General features: G+C 42.3%; 1 protein-coding gene across 1 annotated transcript in view; it reads left to right on the forward strand.

Moving 5' to 3' along the window:
* DAAM2 (dishevelled associated activator of morphogenesis 2) overlaps positions 1 to 17,500 on the forward strand; it is a 185,608-nt gene that overhangs the window by 137,866 nt on the left and 30,242 nt on the right. Inside the window, exons 11-16 of the mRNA XM_009331081.1 lie at positions 65 to 203; positions 1,612 to 1,670; positions 2,085 to 2,269; positions 3,220 to 3,537; positions 9,741 to 9,848; positions 16,282 to 16,388. Coding sequence (XP_009329356.1) covers positions 65 to 203; positions 1,612 to 1,670; positions 2,085 to 2,269; positions 3,220 to 3,537; positions 9,741 to 9,848; positions 16,282 to 16,388 — 916 coding nt within the window. The remainder of the gene's footprint in view (positions 1 to 64; positions 204 to 1,611; positions 1,671 to 2,084; positions 2,270 to 3,219; positions 3,538 to 9,740; positions 9,849 to 16,281; positions 16,389 to 17,500) is intronic.

Raw genomic sequence — 17,500 nt, forward strand, 5'->3', positions numbered from 1 at the left:
TGGCAGGTCTGTGCACTTTGGCATGGAAATGGAAGTTCTCATGGGTTGGTCTTTTTCCATACAGATAAGAGGAATGGAGCAAACTTCCAGCAGTGGCAGCTGTTGGACAGAATACTCCAACAAATTGTTCTTCAGGATGAACGAGGAGATGATCCAGATATAGCTCCATTGGAAAACTTCAATGTCAAAAATATCATTAAAATGTAAGCTGTGTTATTATTGTTTATTTCTGTTAGGCAGGTATAAGTATATGATAAGTATCCAGGTGCTTAGGAAATAAAATCTCATATCTGAGGAGTTTCTTATTTTAACTTACAGCTTCTCGTTGTCAGTCTTCTAAATAGTTTTTTTTCTAATGACATCTTAACCAGATAGTATTTTCTAGCAAAGTCCTTGCCTTTGGCTTCTAATTTCTATTAAATACCCATGATCTTATAACAAGGCCTCCTCATGTGCCTTTTTTAATTCAGAATGTTGATGAAAGCTTTCATTGATATTAAAAAAAAAAAAGTGGTCATTTCTACTTAGATCTCATTCCTTGCTAATGATCACATAGTTTAGAAAGATTTCAAATAGTGGAAAGCAGCCCCCACCTAGCACACAAAACCTTTTACCTCTTCACAAAACGTCTGCATGCTCTCACCCACAGACTTGGCTGAGGGCACTACCATTATTTTTTCCCATAGGACGCATCATTTGAGAAGTCTAGCTACATGAGCTGGCTCTCATCTCAACTTCCCTGTTCTCAGTCCTTTTTTAGCCAAACTTTTGGACTCTTCATCCCATCCATCTGCCTCTGCAGGTAATTCATGGCCCATTACCCTTCTGAATTATCCACTGAAAAGAGCATTTTATAGGGCATAAGCCTCATATGAAACCAAATTCTCCTGCACTAAAAATCTTACAGTCCCTCCTGTTGCAGGCATGAGCCAAAATCAAAACTGATGTCTCATCATGGAAGAATACACTGGTGTTTATCTCTTTCTGTCTGTCTGGATATCAGACTTCATTGTAGACCTCGTGCCTGATCTTCCCTTTCTACTTTCATAGCTACTCCTCATTCTGCATATCTAATCAATCCCCAGCATGCCCTGCATATTTTCTGTCAGTAATAGGAAATAGCTGTGCCAATATGAGATATGAGCATTGCCTTGTTACTGATATATTACCCTATAGATAAGCATCATCTGTAAGAAAGAAAAAATAGAACCACAGAAAGTAGAAAAAAAGATGGCAATCTGGTCTCGTATTAAGGGTGGGGTAATTTGTAACCCACAGCAGCTATGATTATTTTAGTGACAAATTCTCTCTTTCAAAATAACTAGACTTAGCACTTTGAGGGCATTACCTAAGACAGGAACATATCTGGATTTTTTCCCCAGCCATTCCTTTATCCCTTTTCAGAACTTTTAGCAACAAGCCATCACATCTATATTAGCTGTTGGCTACAGTAGGGATCAGGATCTGGAACCAGACTGACCACTCATATGATCCTGTATAAACATGTAAATTCACCAGGTTGCCTTTTGCTGATCACTACACATAATGGCCACTTGCCTTTCAGCCTGGGTAGCTCAGAATGAGTTTAAATGACCTGATTTAATCTTTCAGGCTGGTGAACGAAAATGAAGTCAAACAGTGGAGGGACCAGGCAGAGAAGTTTCGGAAAGGTGAGTGCGTCCTCTATGCTTGGGGAGGCAAAAGAGGGGGCAAGATTGATCCTGATTCAGTCACAGAGCAGCGGGCAGCAGAGCTGGGGACAACTTTTCCTGTCATGGACAAACTCTGCTTTGTTCCCTCCAGTGCATTTTGTCTCATGGTGATCAGTTTATCTGTTTCATAGGATGGGGCTGCCCTCGGTCCTTACATGAAGTGATTTTACAGTCTAAGTGAAACTTGGACATTGCTGTCCTGATCACTGAAGATCACTGTCAAGACAGTCAGACTCTGTTTTCTTTTTCCTACTCTCATATGTCCCCAGTTGAACTGACAGATTTGTCAGCTTTATTTCAGCATAACCTGCGTCCCTTTGGGGACTGTTCAGGAGCTTTATTTCATCAGCCCCACTTGCCTGTTCCCCCTAGATCATGCTGAGCTGATGAGCAGGCTAGAGAAGAAGGAGCGGGAATGTGAGACGAAGACCCAGGAGAAAGATGAAATGATGAAGACACTGAACAAAATGAAGGACAAGCTGCAGAAGGAATCCTTGGAGCTGCGCCAGACCCGGGACCAGATGAACGACCTGGTGGCTCAACTTAATGAGTTCTCGGTATGAGACTGGTACTCTTCCTATCCTTGTTTAAAGCCTGCTAACTAATGAATGATGAACAAAAGCACGTTATGAGAGAAACACTTTCTATGGTCAGTACAGGGAGAGTCTGTCTAGACAGCTAGAAAGATGAATACTTAGAAGTTTCTCAGCTTTTAGTTGAGACCGAAATCCCTGAGCTGGTGGTATAGAATGGGTAATGCATGGGCTGCTCCATTCCTTCTCCTCAGCCACTTTCCTTGCAGGAGCTGCTGAGTCACACACGTCTTCCTCCAGCTGTAATTTTGCCTTCTGAAGTGGGGTTGTTATTTCAGTGGAATAGAGAGAAATCTCCTAGATATGAAAGTAAATTTAGTGAAGAAACAGGATTCCTGTCATGCTTCAAGAGCGTCTGTACTGCCTTGGAGTTCTGCAGAAGTGACATTTGCAGCGGCTCCCTCCTGCTTGGTGCTCCTTCTGTCCCGGCAGTGTGCCTGAGCCTCAACTTGCCAGGACATGGCCCTGAGAAGTTAGACACTGCAGAAAGCAGATTCATTCCCTCCTCCCCTCTCCCACTTAGCATTAGTGGGGCCTAATGACAGGTATTCGGTATTTCAAACCTTAAGGTTTAAAACCCAGGAGTTCAAGAGTTCATAAGATTGAACTTTTCTCTTTTTTCATACATAAGGAGAAAATAATACATTTTGGCTTCTTTTACTAGCTTTCTGTTTTTCTGAGCCATTTATGGTTCCTTTTTTCAAGCTCTTCTCCACAACTTCAAGGGCTTGAAACTTTCTCTTAAATGAAAGCTGAGATTCCTCCCTTTATTGCATGGCTTTGAGTGCAGGAGGCTTTAAGGAAAACATCAAATATTTTGAGACTCATAATAAAATCACATCAGCTGGCAATATGGAGTTATTGTGCCTTTTAAACTGTTTGCTTTCTTTTTCTGTGTGTTTTTTATTTTCCAGCAAGGGGGCAGCATTTCCTTCCCACCCCCACCCCCACCCCCTCCAGGTGGCCCATTAGCTTTGTCCTCTTCTCACATGTCTGAGAATTTGCCCCCGCTGCCACCTCCTCTGCCTTTCTCCAGCTGTCCTCCTCCTCCTGCTCCACCACCTCCACCAGGAGGACCTCCTCCCCCACCAGGAGCACCACCTTTCTTCAGCATGGGGATGCCACCCCCTTCAACAACCACCTTCAGCAGCTGTGGCACCAACCTGAAGAAGAAATCTATCCCTCAGCCTTCACACCCACTGAAATCCTTCAACTGGGCTAAGCTGAGTGAGGTAAGAAATTGCAGTACTCCCAACAATTAATTTACTTTCTAAGTATAACTCAGTGTTGATTAATGCCAAGAAGTGCAAGGTGACAGAAGCCAGTGATATTGTGGCTTTCCTTGGGCTGAGGTCAGTAGGAGTCAGTAACTGTCTTGAGGGAGTCTCCCCAGTTCTCCAGCAGTGCAGCATATCTCCTGTGATGACCAAGGTGCTGATTAGATTGAGCTGCAGTAGACGGGGCAGCTGTTAGGCAAAGCTGTAGTGGGACTGAAGACATTAGCCAGAACTGGACGTCTCCAGGACTGGTGTGCCAGAGCTGCCCTCACTTGTGTGTCATGGAAAAGGATGGCCAGAGCCAATGTGGGCAAAACATGATAAGAAACAGCTCCAAAACCAGCCTTCTCTACCCTGGCAGGAGCCATCACCAAGGAGAGAAAGGTGGCCTGATTCTCCTCACCATTTGTTCATGGCCATGAGGGAAGCTGCCCTTCTCCTTGCATGTTTACAACTCTGTCTCTTGGTGATAAAACTCGAAATTGGCAATAAAAAGAGGACCTGGATTCTTCCTGTTGCACTCATTTTCTGCTACCTTGGTTGCCTCTCCTTCCCCTCCACTTCTCTCTCTTCCTTCTCCCTTCCCCACCCTCCCCCTCCTTCTCTTTAGGTCTTAATTTTTTTTTAACTGATTTAGAAAGAAAAAAAGTGTCTGTGTTGAGTTTGGATGGCTGCCTAGAAACCCAGGTTCTCTTTTAGACTGAAACTCACCCAGGGCCCAACTCCGGCATTTGGAATGAGTGTCCAGGGACCTCTGGAATGCCACAAGAATTCTCTCTCCTCCTCTCTCCTTTTCTTTAAAATAAAGTGAAGTGAAATATTTGCTGCACCGTCTGTGCTTGTCTGTCAAGGCCACGTGGGGGGTGTGGGAGAGAATGTAAGGACGGGGATTTATTTTCCTTTGCAGAACATGGGACTTAGTGCTCTGAAGAAAAGAAATAATAACTAATATATGTATATATATGAATGTATATGAAAAAGAGAGAGTCACAGGTGTTTCTGTTTAGTGTACAGTAACTGTAGGCTTATCCTGCCCTCTGGTTAGGAGTGAAGGCAGCTGTGCTAATAAAATTGAAGACCTGGGTGGTGAGGTGGGTAAAAGATGCTATTTTGAGGAAGACAGAATAGTTGGGAATAGTTGGGAAAAGGGGCAGAAGAGGGTGGGGGGTTCATTTTGGGGTGTTTGGCTGTGTTAGTGTTTTGACCTAGTAAGGTCTCTGCAAAACTGCAGAGGTTGTGGTGCAGACACAGGTGGCTTGCCTTGTTATTTGGGGTGCACTTTGTTATGGAATTATTTAATTCCACTGACTGCTGGAGGAAGCAATACGTTTTGGCCATCTTCATCAGTTATCCTAGATTCCCTGCTTCAGTACCAGGCACTTTTTCTCTGTTCACATGGATATGAATCCTCTGAATGCATAGTCACAGGTAGGTTGGATGGCCTCATCTTGCCTTTTGTTACCGTTGCGGCACTTTTGTGGTGTTCTCCTGAACTGTCAAAGTAGCCATACATGAATGAATGAAGACTCACAATAAGCACACTGGCTGGGAGCAGCGTATCTCGAGTTTTTGAGCATGGGAAACTGAGGCCTGGAAGTGTGCATAGTATTATTGTGGTTCGTGGTAGTGTTTAACTTCCAGTTCACGTGAATACAAGTTTTCCCCACAAAAACATTTTGAGGAAAAATACATCTGACACCATGTATATGTTTTTCTTTTTTAAAAGACTGGTCTAGTTAGTGAAGAGCACAGGCATGTCTGCACCATGCAACACAGCAAGGTGAGGTGACACAGTGTTGGAGACAGAGCTGTACACAAACTCGGGGCTGCAGCCAGGTCAAATACGTTATTCAGCTCTTGGGTATCTCTGCATACTGTCTAGACCATCCTTCTCAAAGCAGCTAGTACAGTCTCTCTCCTAAGCTTTCTTACGTCTGAAGATGATGCCAGGACTGAGGCAGCCCACATGAAAGCGAACCCCTTTCTATCCATGCAGCCTGCCTCAAGGGAGTGAGAGAAAGCCAACAGAGCCCAAGGGGAGTGTGGACGGGGCTGGCCAAGAGGGATTTGTCTGCGATACACTTTCTCAGTAGCGGAATCAAGGCTGTTCTCCAGGGCAATTCATATGACAGACACCTTTTTTCCCAATGCTGATATTGTCTTTGGAAGGAAAGGACTGAGCTGTTGGGTGTTAGGAAAATGATCAAATATATTCAAACTCTTAGCAGTTGACAATAACAGATTGTCCACAGTTCCCATGAGCACCACGAAAAAAGGTTTGACTGGAAAGTATTCGTGCTTCTAACAAGGAAACTCCAAAACCCCACTAATTTCCTTTGAGAATTAATGATTTTGTAGTAGCTTTGATGTGAGCTGATGACCAGTGGCAAAGCCATTTAGATGCATGGATGGGCTGAGTTCTGGTTAAGCCTTTCCACACCACAGGTCCTTTCATACAGCGCCGTAGCATCGTCTGTGAATTCCATTCATACAGCACTACAGTAGTGCTAGTGCCAAGGATCTCTGTTTTTTAAGAAAAAGATATTGCAATGTAACCACTGTAATGTTCTGGAAAGATTCCTTTCTTTGTTTCTGGACAGCAAATGGAGTTTGCTCTCCCACTCTGAATTTTACACAACACCCAAGGTCAAACAGGGACCAGACATTTATGGTTAATCCAAATGATGGACTGGTTTCAAGCACACTGGAAGTATGGATTAATATAAATACCTCTTTAATAGTTATAAACATATTGACTTGACGTTATTGGAGTAAATCAAGTCAACCTTCAGCTGTGCTGCTTGTTATCTCATGGCTGGAGAAGCAGCTTCCCATTAAGAGTCAGGCTGGTAATGACTCTAGTCAGTGATCTGAAAAGGGCTTTCTTTAGCCAGCCCTAAATAGACCTGGGTGAAATTGGCTCAGAAGAAAGGTATTTGCTCTACATACCACATAGGATTTAAAAAAAAAAAACAAAACACCACCAAAACCCAAAAAACCAATCCCATAAACAGAAAATGTTCATTTTGATACTATTTTTTTTTAAAATGTTTCTGTAATGTTATTGATGATTCTGATTTCTGGAACTTTCTTCCTAAAAGCAGCCTGAGGATCATGGCAAACAATGATGCAGGACTGCTGCCAGAGATTCAAAATTAATGGAAAGATTTCTACAAAATCGCAGTGTGAAGCTACTCATAATAGCCTTGGTGGTGCCTAGTCCTACAGTGAGATAAAACATCTGTCTCAATTAACAAACATGCCAGAAATACAATTTTTGCTCAAAGTGGATTTTTCTTACACTGAGGAAAGGATCTGATATCAAGAGAGAAATCTGAAAAATGCACTGTGTTCAGATCCCTTTTTCAGATTCATAATGGAATTATGAATTAAAATTTGAAGTTGCTTCGCTTTTTGATGGTTAATATTTTACAAATATTAACCTACTAATAACCAGGATTGCCTGCTCCAGTATTCACAGGACACTCATTGTTTCTATGGTTTCTCTGGACCTGCAGGACAAATGAAAGGCTTTCCCAAAATACTGTAAGTTTTCACTCATGCTGTGAGGTTATTGAGGCATGATGGACTTTGGTGGCTTGCAGAGTATCACTATTTATCTTTCAGGGTACATAAAATAATCTGTTAGATGTAGCAGAGGACACTTTGATGTGATTTGTAGCTCCATGAAACACTGTCATTCTCTAATCTTGGTAGGTCTCTCAGCAAATTTGGCTTCATTACAAAGGTGGAATGACATAACTGCAGCAGCTACAGCGAGCAAATTCTTAAATGCAACATACCAAAAACTCAGCTTCATGGACCAAATGCCTTGTCAATACTTGTTCTGATAATAAGGTGTTTCCTAACCTAGTATGTACTACCATTTTGCTAGAGGACGCTGGGAAATGTAGTTCATAGGATTTGCTTCTCAAAGGGGGCCAAGACTTTGCAAAGCAGAGGAACCACAGATCTTGGAAGACTTGTACACTCAATAAATGAGTGAATGGATGAATAAGTAAATAAATAGATACGGGGAGAAAAGCATGTTACAGATGAAATTACCTGTCTTTTTTTTTTTTTTTTCTCTTTTTTTAAGGACAGAGAAAAAAGGGAAAGAAGAAATGAAGAATTTACTTTATTTTTAAATTGTTATTTAGGGACCATAAATATTTTTTATCGTGCTGAGGGAATCATTTATCATAGCAACCACATTATGCAAGTCTGTTTCTCTTAAAACGCTCAGTCTCTCTGGCTGATGACAAGCAACTATCAGCCAGTTAATCCATAACGGAGTAGCAAGAGCTCAGTGTAGGAAATTATCTGGCAGCAACATGAAAGTTTTCAAGGACAGAGCTTAGGGTAGAAATAGAAGGGACAGACCCATTGCAAGTGTTTTGTGTAACAAAGGCTGTTTATACCTCTGCCTGCCTCATTTTTTCTTTGACTGGATTAGCCTGTTTGGTTTTTAAGCACTAAAATTGGGTTGCTTGGGTCAAAGTTCTGTTTGCGCATGCCATTGGGTGTGGGAATGATACAGTGATATTGGTGAGCCTGTTCAGGGATGTGTGCTGCTCCATCTAGTATGTGCCTTCACTGTAAATAGCACTGCAGACACCCCTCCTTGCCCTCAGGCACTCACAGGCTGCCTCTGGAGGGGAGGGTGTTGGTTTTCCTCCACAGTGTCTGCCCTGCCAGGAATTTCCTCCAGAACACTTCGCACTTTTATTTCCCCCTCATTTCATCTTCCCATCAGGTGTTTTTCCTTGCTCCTTGAGCCTTGTGGCTTAGCACATTTCCCTCATTCCTTTGATGACTGTGAATGGGAAGTAGAGCCTGTTCCTAATTAGTTCTGATAATGAAGTGTTAATGCACTTTGCTGTGTAGGTAAAAGTCGGGTACTTCAGAGCTGGAGCCTGCGTGAGGGTTTCACTGCTGTTGCTTGCTGTTCCTGGCTTTCTCTGCATCAGTGTTCTGCTGGCTCTCCATCTCCTGGGTTTTGCTTAAGTCTCTTTACAGTCCCTTCTGTCTATTTCCTTTTTCTTTTAATCAACACCTTCCTTATTTTTCCAGTTAATAAAGTACAATAAATGTACACTTCATTAACTAAATGAACTGAAAGACAGTGTTGTCAAGTGTGAAGAGCAAGTTTTCCTTTTCTGAATGGGTAATTGCCCAAAGCTTGTCCCACACAACACGCACCTTAACAGTCAGTAGGAAGGAGAAGGTAGTTCCATCTTTGTGTCCTCTTTGCCAGCAAGGACATCTGCCCTGAGAAAGTCAGCAGGAGACCCCAAGGCCTTCTCCTACTTTAGGACGACTGCTGATTAGCTAATTCATGTACTACAAGAGCTTATTTGGTCCAGGGTTTGTGGGCAGCAAAGTTGGAGGAGTCTGTGCCTGTCTCCCTCCATGCTAATCATCTGCCAGACAGCTAGGATTCCCTGGCATTCAGGATAATGTATCACATGGGTTGTGAACATTTCCAGTTAGTGTAGATGATGCTCTTTCAGAGATCTGGGTATAGTTTGTGTCTATCTGAGCCAACAAAGAACTCATGTAGACAGGGGAGATCATGTAATAGGAAACAAGTAGACTTCAAAGACTCAGAGCCTTAAAAGTAAAATAAAATAAAATCTTAAACTACTTTCACAGGCAGGCAGAATGAAAACCACACACCCTTTGGGCTTTACAACAGAACCTGGCAAAATTTGTGGAAGGGAAGATGTGTCTGGGGTTTGTCATGCATCAGTGCCCTTCCTAAGGTTTTTCCTCATGATGGTAACACTTCTTTCAGCATGACCACAATCATTGTGTTAGACAGATGGCCACTCATGAAAGGAACCGTACTGTGGGATCATGGGTATTGCCTGAGATGTGGTCTGCTAGTCTTGGAATGTGCCCTTTCATCAGAGGCTTGCTGTGATGAAAAATACAAAATACTCAGTATGTTTAAAAAAAAAAAACCAAAAACCCAAAGAACACATCACCATTTTTTTCTCCTTTGACTCTTGAAACAAAGCGTGCCCTCTAAAATGACAGTAGTAGTACATAGGAACATGGCCAGTGAGCAGGAGAATTTGATCTGTCCAAATGGGATTGGATGTTCTTAGCTAAAAGCTTTTGCTATCTCATTAAAATATGACCTTTTCTTTCAGGAGAGGATCCATGGCACAATCTGGAATGAGATTGATGATTTAAAGGCATTCAAAGTGCTGGACCTAGAAGATTTTGAAAAGATGTTCTCCGCATATCAGAGACACCAGGTAGGGATGAACTCTTCCACACCTTGTCTTCCTTGAACTTCTAGAGGAGAAAAGAACACATGACAGTGATCTGGGCCCTTGTCCACCTGCAGTCAGGCTGCATCGTTTGCTGCTCTGTCACTGTTCAAAAAATCACAAGACCAAAAGAAGTGGGGAGGACATATAAGGCAGAGTATAACCTGTTATCAACATACTTCATACTAATGGGCAGCTGTCAGAGACAACAGCTCCCAACAGGTAATGCTCTATTTGATCTCAGCAGCCACTGGCTGCCAAAAGCTCCTGAGCTTTACATTCATGCTCGATATCCATCTTTCTATTTCTCCCATTCATACAGAGAAAAAGTCCGTAGTTGCCTGAGTACAAAGCAAGGTGACTGAATTAGCTGTCTTTCACTGTGTCTATTTTTTCTTAAACAGCCAACTGACCCAACTGGCTAGGTGACAGAAACTGTCTGAATTACAGATTATAACACAAACAGCATACTTTAAAAGCAGCCATTTATTAGAATGTCTTTTTCTCCCTCCTCTTTTTCTTGGAAAGCAAACCACCTTCAATCTGTCTATCTCCGCTGAATGAGATTTAGCAAGAGAGGGATTGTACTTGCACTCGCTGAACTCCCCCAGCTTTCCTTTGCTTTTGGAATATGTTTGGAGAAATTCAATCTTCTATACTCTGCAGAATTGGATCATTGCTCTGGAGTTTTAGGAAAAGACACAGACGTGATTGCCATAAGCAGCCTTTATGATTAAGCCTTATAGTGATGATGATTACTTCATTGTCATTATGATTAACTTATTCAGTACCTTAAAATTAACAGACAAACCCCTTGTCTTTGGACTTTTCCATCTGTTCCCTTCTCTCTCTCTCATTTTTCTATCTAATCCAATAAACATAACGAATAACTCTTCTGATTTACTAGCTTACAGCCACCTAGATAAGCATCCCAACTTGAACTGTGAAGAATGTGATGTTACCTGTTGCATGATGACATTTCATTTCTCATTCTGCTCCTGCAAATAGCTGTTGCTGTTTCAGTGGGTCCCTCTCTCTTTCTGTGAATCCCATTCCCTGAAACAAGAACTTAGTTCATAGAGGGGAAGAAAGGCATATGAAACTTCAGTGCTGTTACAAGACTGGATTTAGACCCTGTGCCAACAGCTCACCAGTGGTGGTGGGCTCCCAGTTGTCTTGCAAGTAGCCAGACTGTCATCTGTGCACATGAGTAGCCATTGCAGCATCAAGGTGCCATTCCAATGTTTCGGGTGCAAACATTGCAGCTTCCTCACTAGAAATGACCTTCCAAAGCCTTGGTTCCTTTGGGCCCCAAAATCCAAAGCCAAAGCTGTCCTGTTCTGCCGACTCACAGCTAGAATCATAATATTTATGGCTGTGTTACCAATCACTGAAAAGCAGCCTGGCCTATTCAACCGTAAATTAACCTGACCCTTACCCCTGCCCACTGGAATGGAGCCATCATCTCAGAGTGACCTCCATGGGTCTCAGAACAGTTCTCTTCCATCCTCATTAAACACACTTTATGACAGTGGCTCCAGACACTAGAGTGTCACTTATGTAAGCTACTCGGTTTTTTGTGTAGTAAGGTGCATTGCTGTCCTTCCAGCTTTTGCTGAGGGTTTTGTTGTTTGGGGTTTTTTTTCCTTAAATATTCCATTGTTATTACTTTATGTGATGCTTTCTTTTTCATCCATACTCACTCCAGTGTGAACTGGATTCCCATCAACAAGTCCTCCTCAATTTTCTTTTTCTTTTTTTTTTTTTAAAGACCAGGCAACCAAAGTTGCTTTTGAATCGAAATCTTATGAGCACTTTTCCAGTTGATTCACACTTAGTCTTTTCTCCTCTTTTATTTTTGGAAATACTCCACTCCGCCCAAGTATGTATTTACCCTGGGTTTGTGACTTTTAAACGTCATACAAATGTCTGTAAAGAAAAATGTCAATGCAAAACCCTGCTGTTGCGCATCTGAAATGTTGAATGAGTACAGATAAAGACATTTCTTTCTTTGCTGTTATTAACATGATCTTCATATTTTTTCCAGTTTCATTTACATTAAACAGCTTTTCTTTCTTCTTCATTTTTTTAATGACAAAGGGTCTCTTCTCCTCTCTCAAGACCAATGTATAATTTTTGGTGGCTATGAGGGAAAGCAGAATTGTCCAGTGTGCAGAGTGCTGGACCAAGACTTCTTACACTTGTCTTTCGACCTTGCTCCAATCTTACTGTGTAATATTGACCTTTTGATTCAGTGTATCTGGTGTTTTCCTGGAGTATGGAATATGATGTGAAATAGTTGGTGTCTGTCACCCAGTAGTGCTGTAAGGCTTCTTTGGTGGTTACAGAGTGCTTTCAAAATACTTGGCTATAGGTTATTAAACGGTATAATGTGCCATTGAAACAAGTTGTTACTAATAATGGCAAACTGTGCCTGTGCATTAGGAGAGGAGAACTGACCCTCAAGTTTTAACCTTGGCGGTTCTTTCAGTAAGGCTCCAGACTAGACTTGTAAAGGTATTTAAGCATTATCCTAGTTAATGCTTCAAGACCTAAGAGATTTATGCTTTGGAGACTGAATTTATTCTTTTCAGAAAAGACCTAGAACTCTTAGTTTCCCAACATCTGCTGATTTAAAATATGCAAAGAAATGCTGAAATACCTTTGAACCGTCTGGGCCGGTATTACTTGCTAAGCATTTTATTCTCTTAGAAAACAGTGTGTGTCTAAATTCAGCTGCCTTGTTAAACTTGATATCTTTCTCTGTGACTAATTTTTGGCATGTTTCCTTCTTCGTTATTTGCGGCTGCTGCCTGCATAGGACCTGCTAACTAACCCCTTCTCCTGTAAGCAGGTAAGTGTCATTGTCTGCCTCCTGATCCTCTTGCAGTGTGTGGGAAGGTGAAGTCCTCCACCATGCCGTTACGGGGTCATGACTCATCTCATGCTACTCTTTCGTATGCCCTTGCACCTCTCTGCTTTCTGGGTGGGGAAGGTGGTACAAAAAATTCCTTTAGTTGTATTAGCTCTGTGATAGGAAGTAGTTCCTGTTCTTTCACTTAGCTATAACCTCACTGTGGTTTCTGCTGGTGTCTGTAGTCCCCTTTTTGAGGATCCTGAGGAAAAAGACCAGGGACAAAGCAGAATGTGAATGTGAACTCTTCCTTAACCAAACTAATAGTCTCTCTAGTGGAGAACAAAAGGGGCTCTAAGGGAGCCTTCACTCCCACTGTTCCCATCTGTGGTCCATCTGCTTTGGACAGTACTGAAGTCTCCAGATGTATTCACTAGCCACAGACTTTCTGATAAAGAAAATCTTTCTTTCTGTAGAACCGGAAGTCACTTTGGTTGGGTAGAAGGATTTGTGCCAGCTGAGGAGCTGAAGGGTTAAACTGGAGGAAAGCCTGCTTCATTTCAGACTGCTGAAACCCTTAGAAAGTTCAGCGAAAGACTGAAATGGTGTTTAGACGAAGTAGAGATATCAGACTGCCCACATATCTTCAAACTGGCTACCTCTCAATTTATTCATCATCTTAAGCAAAATTCTTGGCAACACTTTTGGGAAGAGCAATGCTCTCTGAAGAGGGTTGTTCAGATGTCATCACAAGTGTCTCTGGTGGCTTCAGAAGAAAGTAGTCCTCACCCTGAGTGCTCAGGAAATTGTATTTGGAAAGTCTGGTCAGGACCTCTACCACTGGCTGAGGCTAGTACATGGCTCTGGGCCATTTACTGGCTTTCATAGTGGCAGCGCACACCATGAAACAAGTCAATACGATAGAAATAGTTCCCTAAAGTATTGATAATTACTGGAACCTAGGGTGCTTCCGTGGTACCAGACCACGAGTTCTGCAGCTAACCAAAATCAAACTGTATTTGAAACAGGGCAGCAATATGATGAACATATTCCACATGTCTAGTCATGCCAGCACTGAAATTTTAGTTGGTTTTTGAATTTGCAATTAAAATCTCAAATATGAAATCCTTTTCGAAACATATAACATAATGTTATTCCAGATGGAAAGTTGGTAAAGAATGATGGGATAAAACTTAGGTATCTTGTCTGTTAGGTTGACAACAGCTCCCAACTATTCTTGCTTTGTGTGCTTGGCCTATCTCACAAAAGCTGGTCACTACTGCACCCTTGTTCCTCTTTTTCTGTGTCTAAGAAAATGCAGATAGTCCTTAGCTGATTCCTTCAGCTAAGCTTGCAATCTGGCTTCTGTAAAACCTGAGGCTTCATCTGCTTTTGCTTATACACAACTCCAAGTATCTATAAATATCTCCTCAATATGAATTGAAGAGAACGTATTTTCAGATGAGACTAGCCCACTCCTTATGACCAAGGAGTGGGCCACATCTGAATAGTTCAAGTTACTCATCTGTGTTGAACCTTGCGGGTTGGGGAATTGGAAATGGAATGGAGACTATTATACCAATCCCTGCTGCATGGCTTTAGGGGAAGCTGTCTAAACCCCCAACCCACACACACAGCCAAACCCTGAAACAATTTGGTTTTTTCCTTGGGATGGGTGCTGGTTAACACTAACCAGGTGTGCTTGTCTGCAAGCATTAGCTAGTGAGGGACAATGAAGCTTTTATGCCAAGAGCACAGAGCAACAAGTACCTTTCTCACCTTCAACAGCTGCCTATCTCCCCATTCCCCTGTCTTCCTCCCCACAAACTGAGGAAACTCAGGAAAACTTTGACATCTCTACATGCCAGATTATACTGGGGGTGCCCTGCTTTTTGGTATTGTTATTCTCTCAGAAATAATAAACTTGCCCAATACCCAATTTTTCCTTTTTTTGGAAACACTATTTGATGTATCAAGTAACATTGCAATTTTTTTCTGCCAAGCTAGACACTTTGGGCACATCCAGCAGAATTATTGCGTGCGTGTCTTCAGCTGGTGCATTGTACCTGCTTATAAATGCCACTTAGTATTGGTGGTGGCTCACTGCAGCACATTTGGACGTGATTGTAGGAATCCTTTGTCTATCCAGGAGCAACACAGGCTTATTGTAGCTGATTGTACCAAGAACTCAAATGACAACTAGCAGTATGAATCTATGATTTACATTTAACTCTCAAATATTTGGGTGTCAAAATCTCTTGGAGTGGATTAGTCATACTGAAATAAGTAAGCCCTGAGCTGCAGAACCTTGAGTCCTGGGAGTGAATTCTGGGAAGCACCACTGTATGCTTGCCATGATCTTACCCCTTTCCCTGGGTATCTGCTGTTGACCACTCTCAGGGACAGGATATTGGGGTAGATGGACCTTTTGATCTGACTTAGCATACTTGTTGTTATGTCCAAAGAAAGAAGTCATGTTGCTAGTTTGATGGGTGCACTCAAAGCTAGATTATACTGGTAAGTCTCAAAATCTCAAGGCATGACAATATGGATATCATGGAAAGGCATTTTTGAAGAGGTTCCAGCAGCAGTTAGCTGGGAAAATAAAAACTGTCCTGTTTTTATTTTTTATTTTCCCTCTTCTCTGTTGGTAACTAGAGAGCTATTATCCAGGATTAACACCTTTTATCATTAGCTCTAATTCCCTTTAAGGAATGGTGTTAAAAGATACTCAAAGTAATTGCAGAAAGCCAATCTCTGGAAGTGAAACAAATCCCATGGCTCTGGTGTGTAGGCAGAACAAGGAGACAGAGACTTCTGGATGGTCAGACTGGGTTTGCAAATAGTTTCTCTCTGTGTGCTGTGACAAACATTTTGGACAGGGATTTTCCAGTTTTTTTCCAGGTGATGAACTTGGCAATGGGGATATACAGAGAACTTTGAAAAAGGGTGGTTTCTGTACGATTAGAGGTATTAATTAATTTTAAAAAGAGAGGCTAGTTCAGATGTAGATGTTGACCATTTAGTAAGATATATTTAGTAAGATAAATGTCATCTTGCCCTACTGTTTGCATCTCTCATATAATATGGATTGGTCTGGTCCAATGGCAGCCTTAAGAGATGATTCTATGATTTTTCCTGACTGGGCTGCAACCTTTCAAGAATGCTGTGTAACCCCTGCAGGAGGCATCTGCTGAAGGATATGCTGTGACACCAGTGGACGTTACCATAATGTGCCCAATTTCCCTGTCATGCCGGTTTTGCACAATGACATAACAATAACAACAACATAACTGTTGGTAGAGTGAGTCCAATAGGTCAGAATCAGGTCCAGTATTTAGAATCAAAGATGATCTTATAAGTGGTAATGAATGACTTCTGTTTGTCTAGTAATACAGGATCTACCTACGTGTTTTCTGCCCTTCCTGTCTCCTTTTCTCACCATGTGGGTGGATTTTCCCAGGTTGGGATGGGTTTTGTTCATTACACTCAGCTAAGTCTATCAGTCTTGGGTGAGAAACATGATACTGATTGTTCCCCCCCCCCCTTTTGAATTATATGCAGAAAGAGATGGGTTCAACAGAAGACCTTTACCTCTCCACACGAAAGGTGAAAGAGCTCTCTGTGATTGACGGCCGGAGGGCCCAGAATTGTGTCATTCTCCTTTCCAAGTAAGTGTGCTAAGCCTTAGCTCACAGGATATCCTGTGGTCAACGTAGAGGCAAGAGGGGATGGAATTAAACAAGCAGGCATGTTTCTTTTCTCACCTAGACCTGTTGTCTAATACCTACAGAGCTTCAGAGAAACCTCTCTTGCAGTATCATAAAAGCACGTCTCTCTGAAGTGTTAGCTCACTTAATAAACATATGCACACACACATTTTGTGCATTAAATAGGCATAGACACCAAGATGTATCTGAAGACTCATCACCAGAAAACTATCAGTACTCATAGGTAGATGAAAGCAGCTCGTTGGCAGTGCTTGCACTTCACTGTAAGTGATGTGTCCCCCGTGCTCTGTGTATGTCATTTGTCTCTGTTCTGTATGTTTTTTTCTAAATGTTGCTCTGAGCATCTCCCTGGAATACAGCAGAGCTGGGAGCGGTGTTTTTCTTTGTCACTTTTGACTCTTGGTGAGAAGAGTAGTAAATGTAAAAAGAGATATTCAAGAATTAGGTCTTGTATTTGTAAATTAGGTTCTGGAAACCAGAAGTTGCCTTTGCATGCTCCTGCAATGACTCTAATGCCTTCAAATGCTGTGACATCAGGTCCCTCTATATCCTTTTCATGTCTTTCTACCAACATGAGTACTGGGCTGGATGTCTGTCACTAAACATCAAATTTGTGCAGACACTGATCCACCTGAGAAAGTTGCCTTTCCTGCTAAAGGAAGGACAGCAGGGCTGAAGCCAGATCCTGGGAAAGCTGTGACAGCACTGAGCAATAAAACTGTTTCACTGATCAGTAGAACATGTGGGTTCGTATGCATGTGATTGCTTGTCTGCTCTAGCAAACTAACAGTTAAAAGCAAAGTTGCAGCCAGACCACCAGGACTGGAGTGAGTTCTTTCCATTGCTTAGTGAAACCCATGGAGGTTCTCATTATGCTACTTATGTGGCATTAGCCTGCATGTCAGCAGGACCGCTCCGCCCCCCCGCCCCCCCCAAACCAGCAATGAGGGAAGGCTTACATTTCTCTCTCTGCAGCACTCGCCAGTGCATGTCTTTGCTGGTGTTGGCAGCTGACTGCAGGCTGGGGCAGAGGGATGGAGAGGCATAGGGGC

The sequence above is a fragment of the Pygoscelis adeliae genome, unplaced genomic scaffold (assembly GCF_000699105.1).
Source record: "Pygoscelis adeliae isolate BGI_AS28 unplaced genomic scaffold, ASM69910v1 Scaffold218, whole genome shotgun sequence".
Taxonomy (NCBI): domain Eukaryota; kingdom Metazoa; phylum Chordata; class Aves; order Sphenisciformes; family Spheniscidae; genus Pygoscelis; species Pygoscelis adeliae.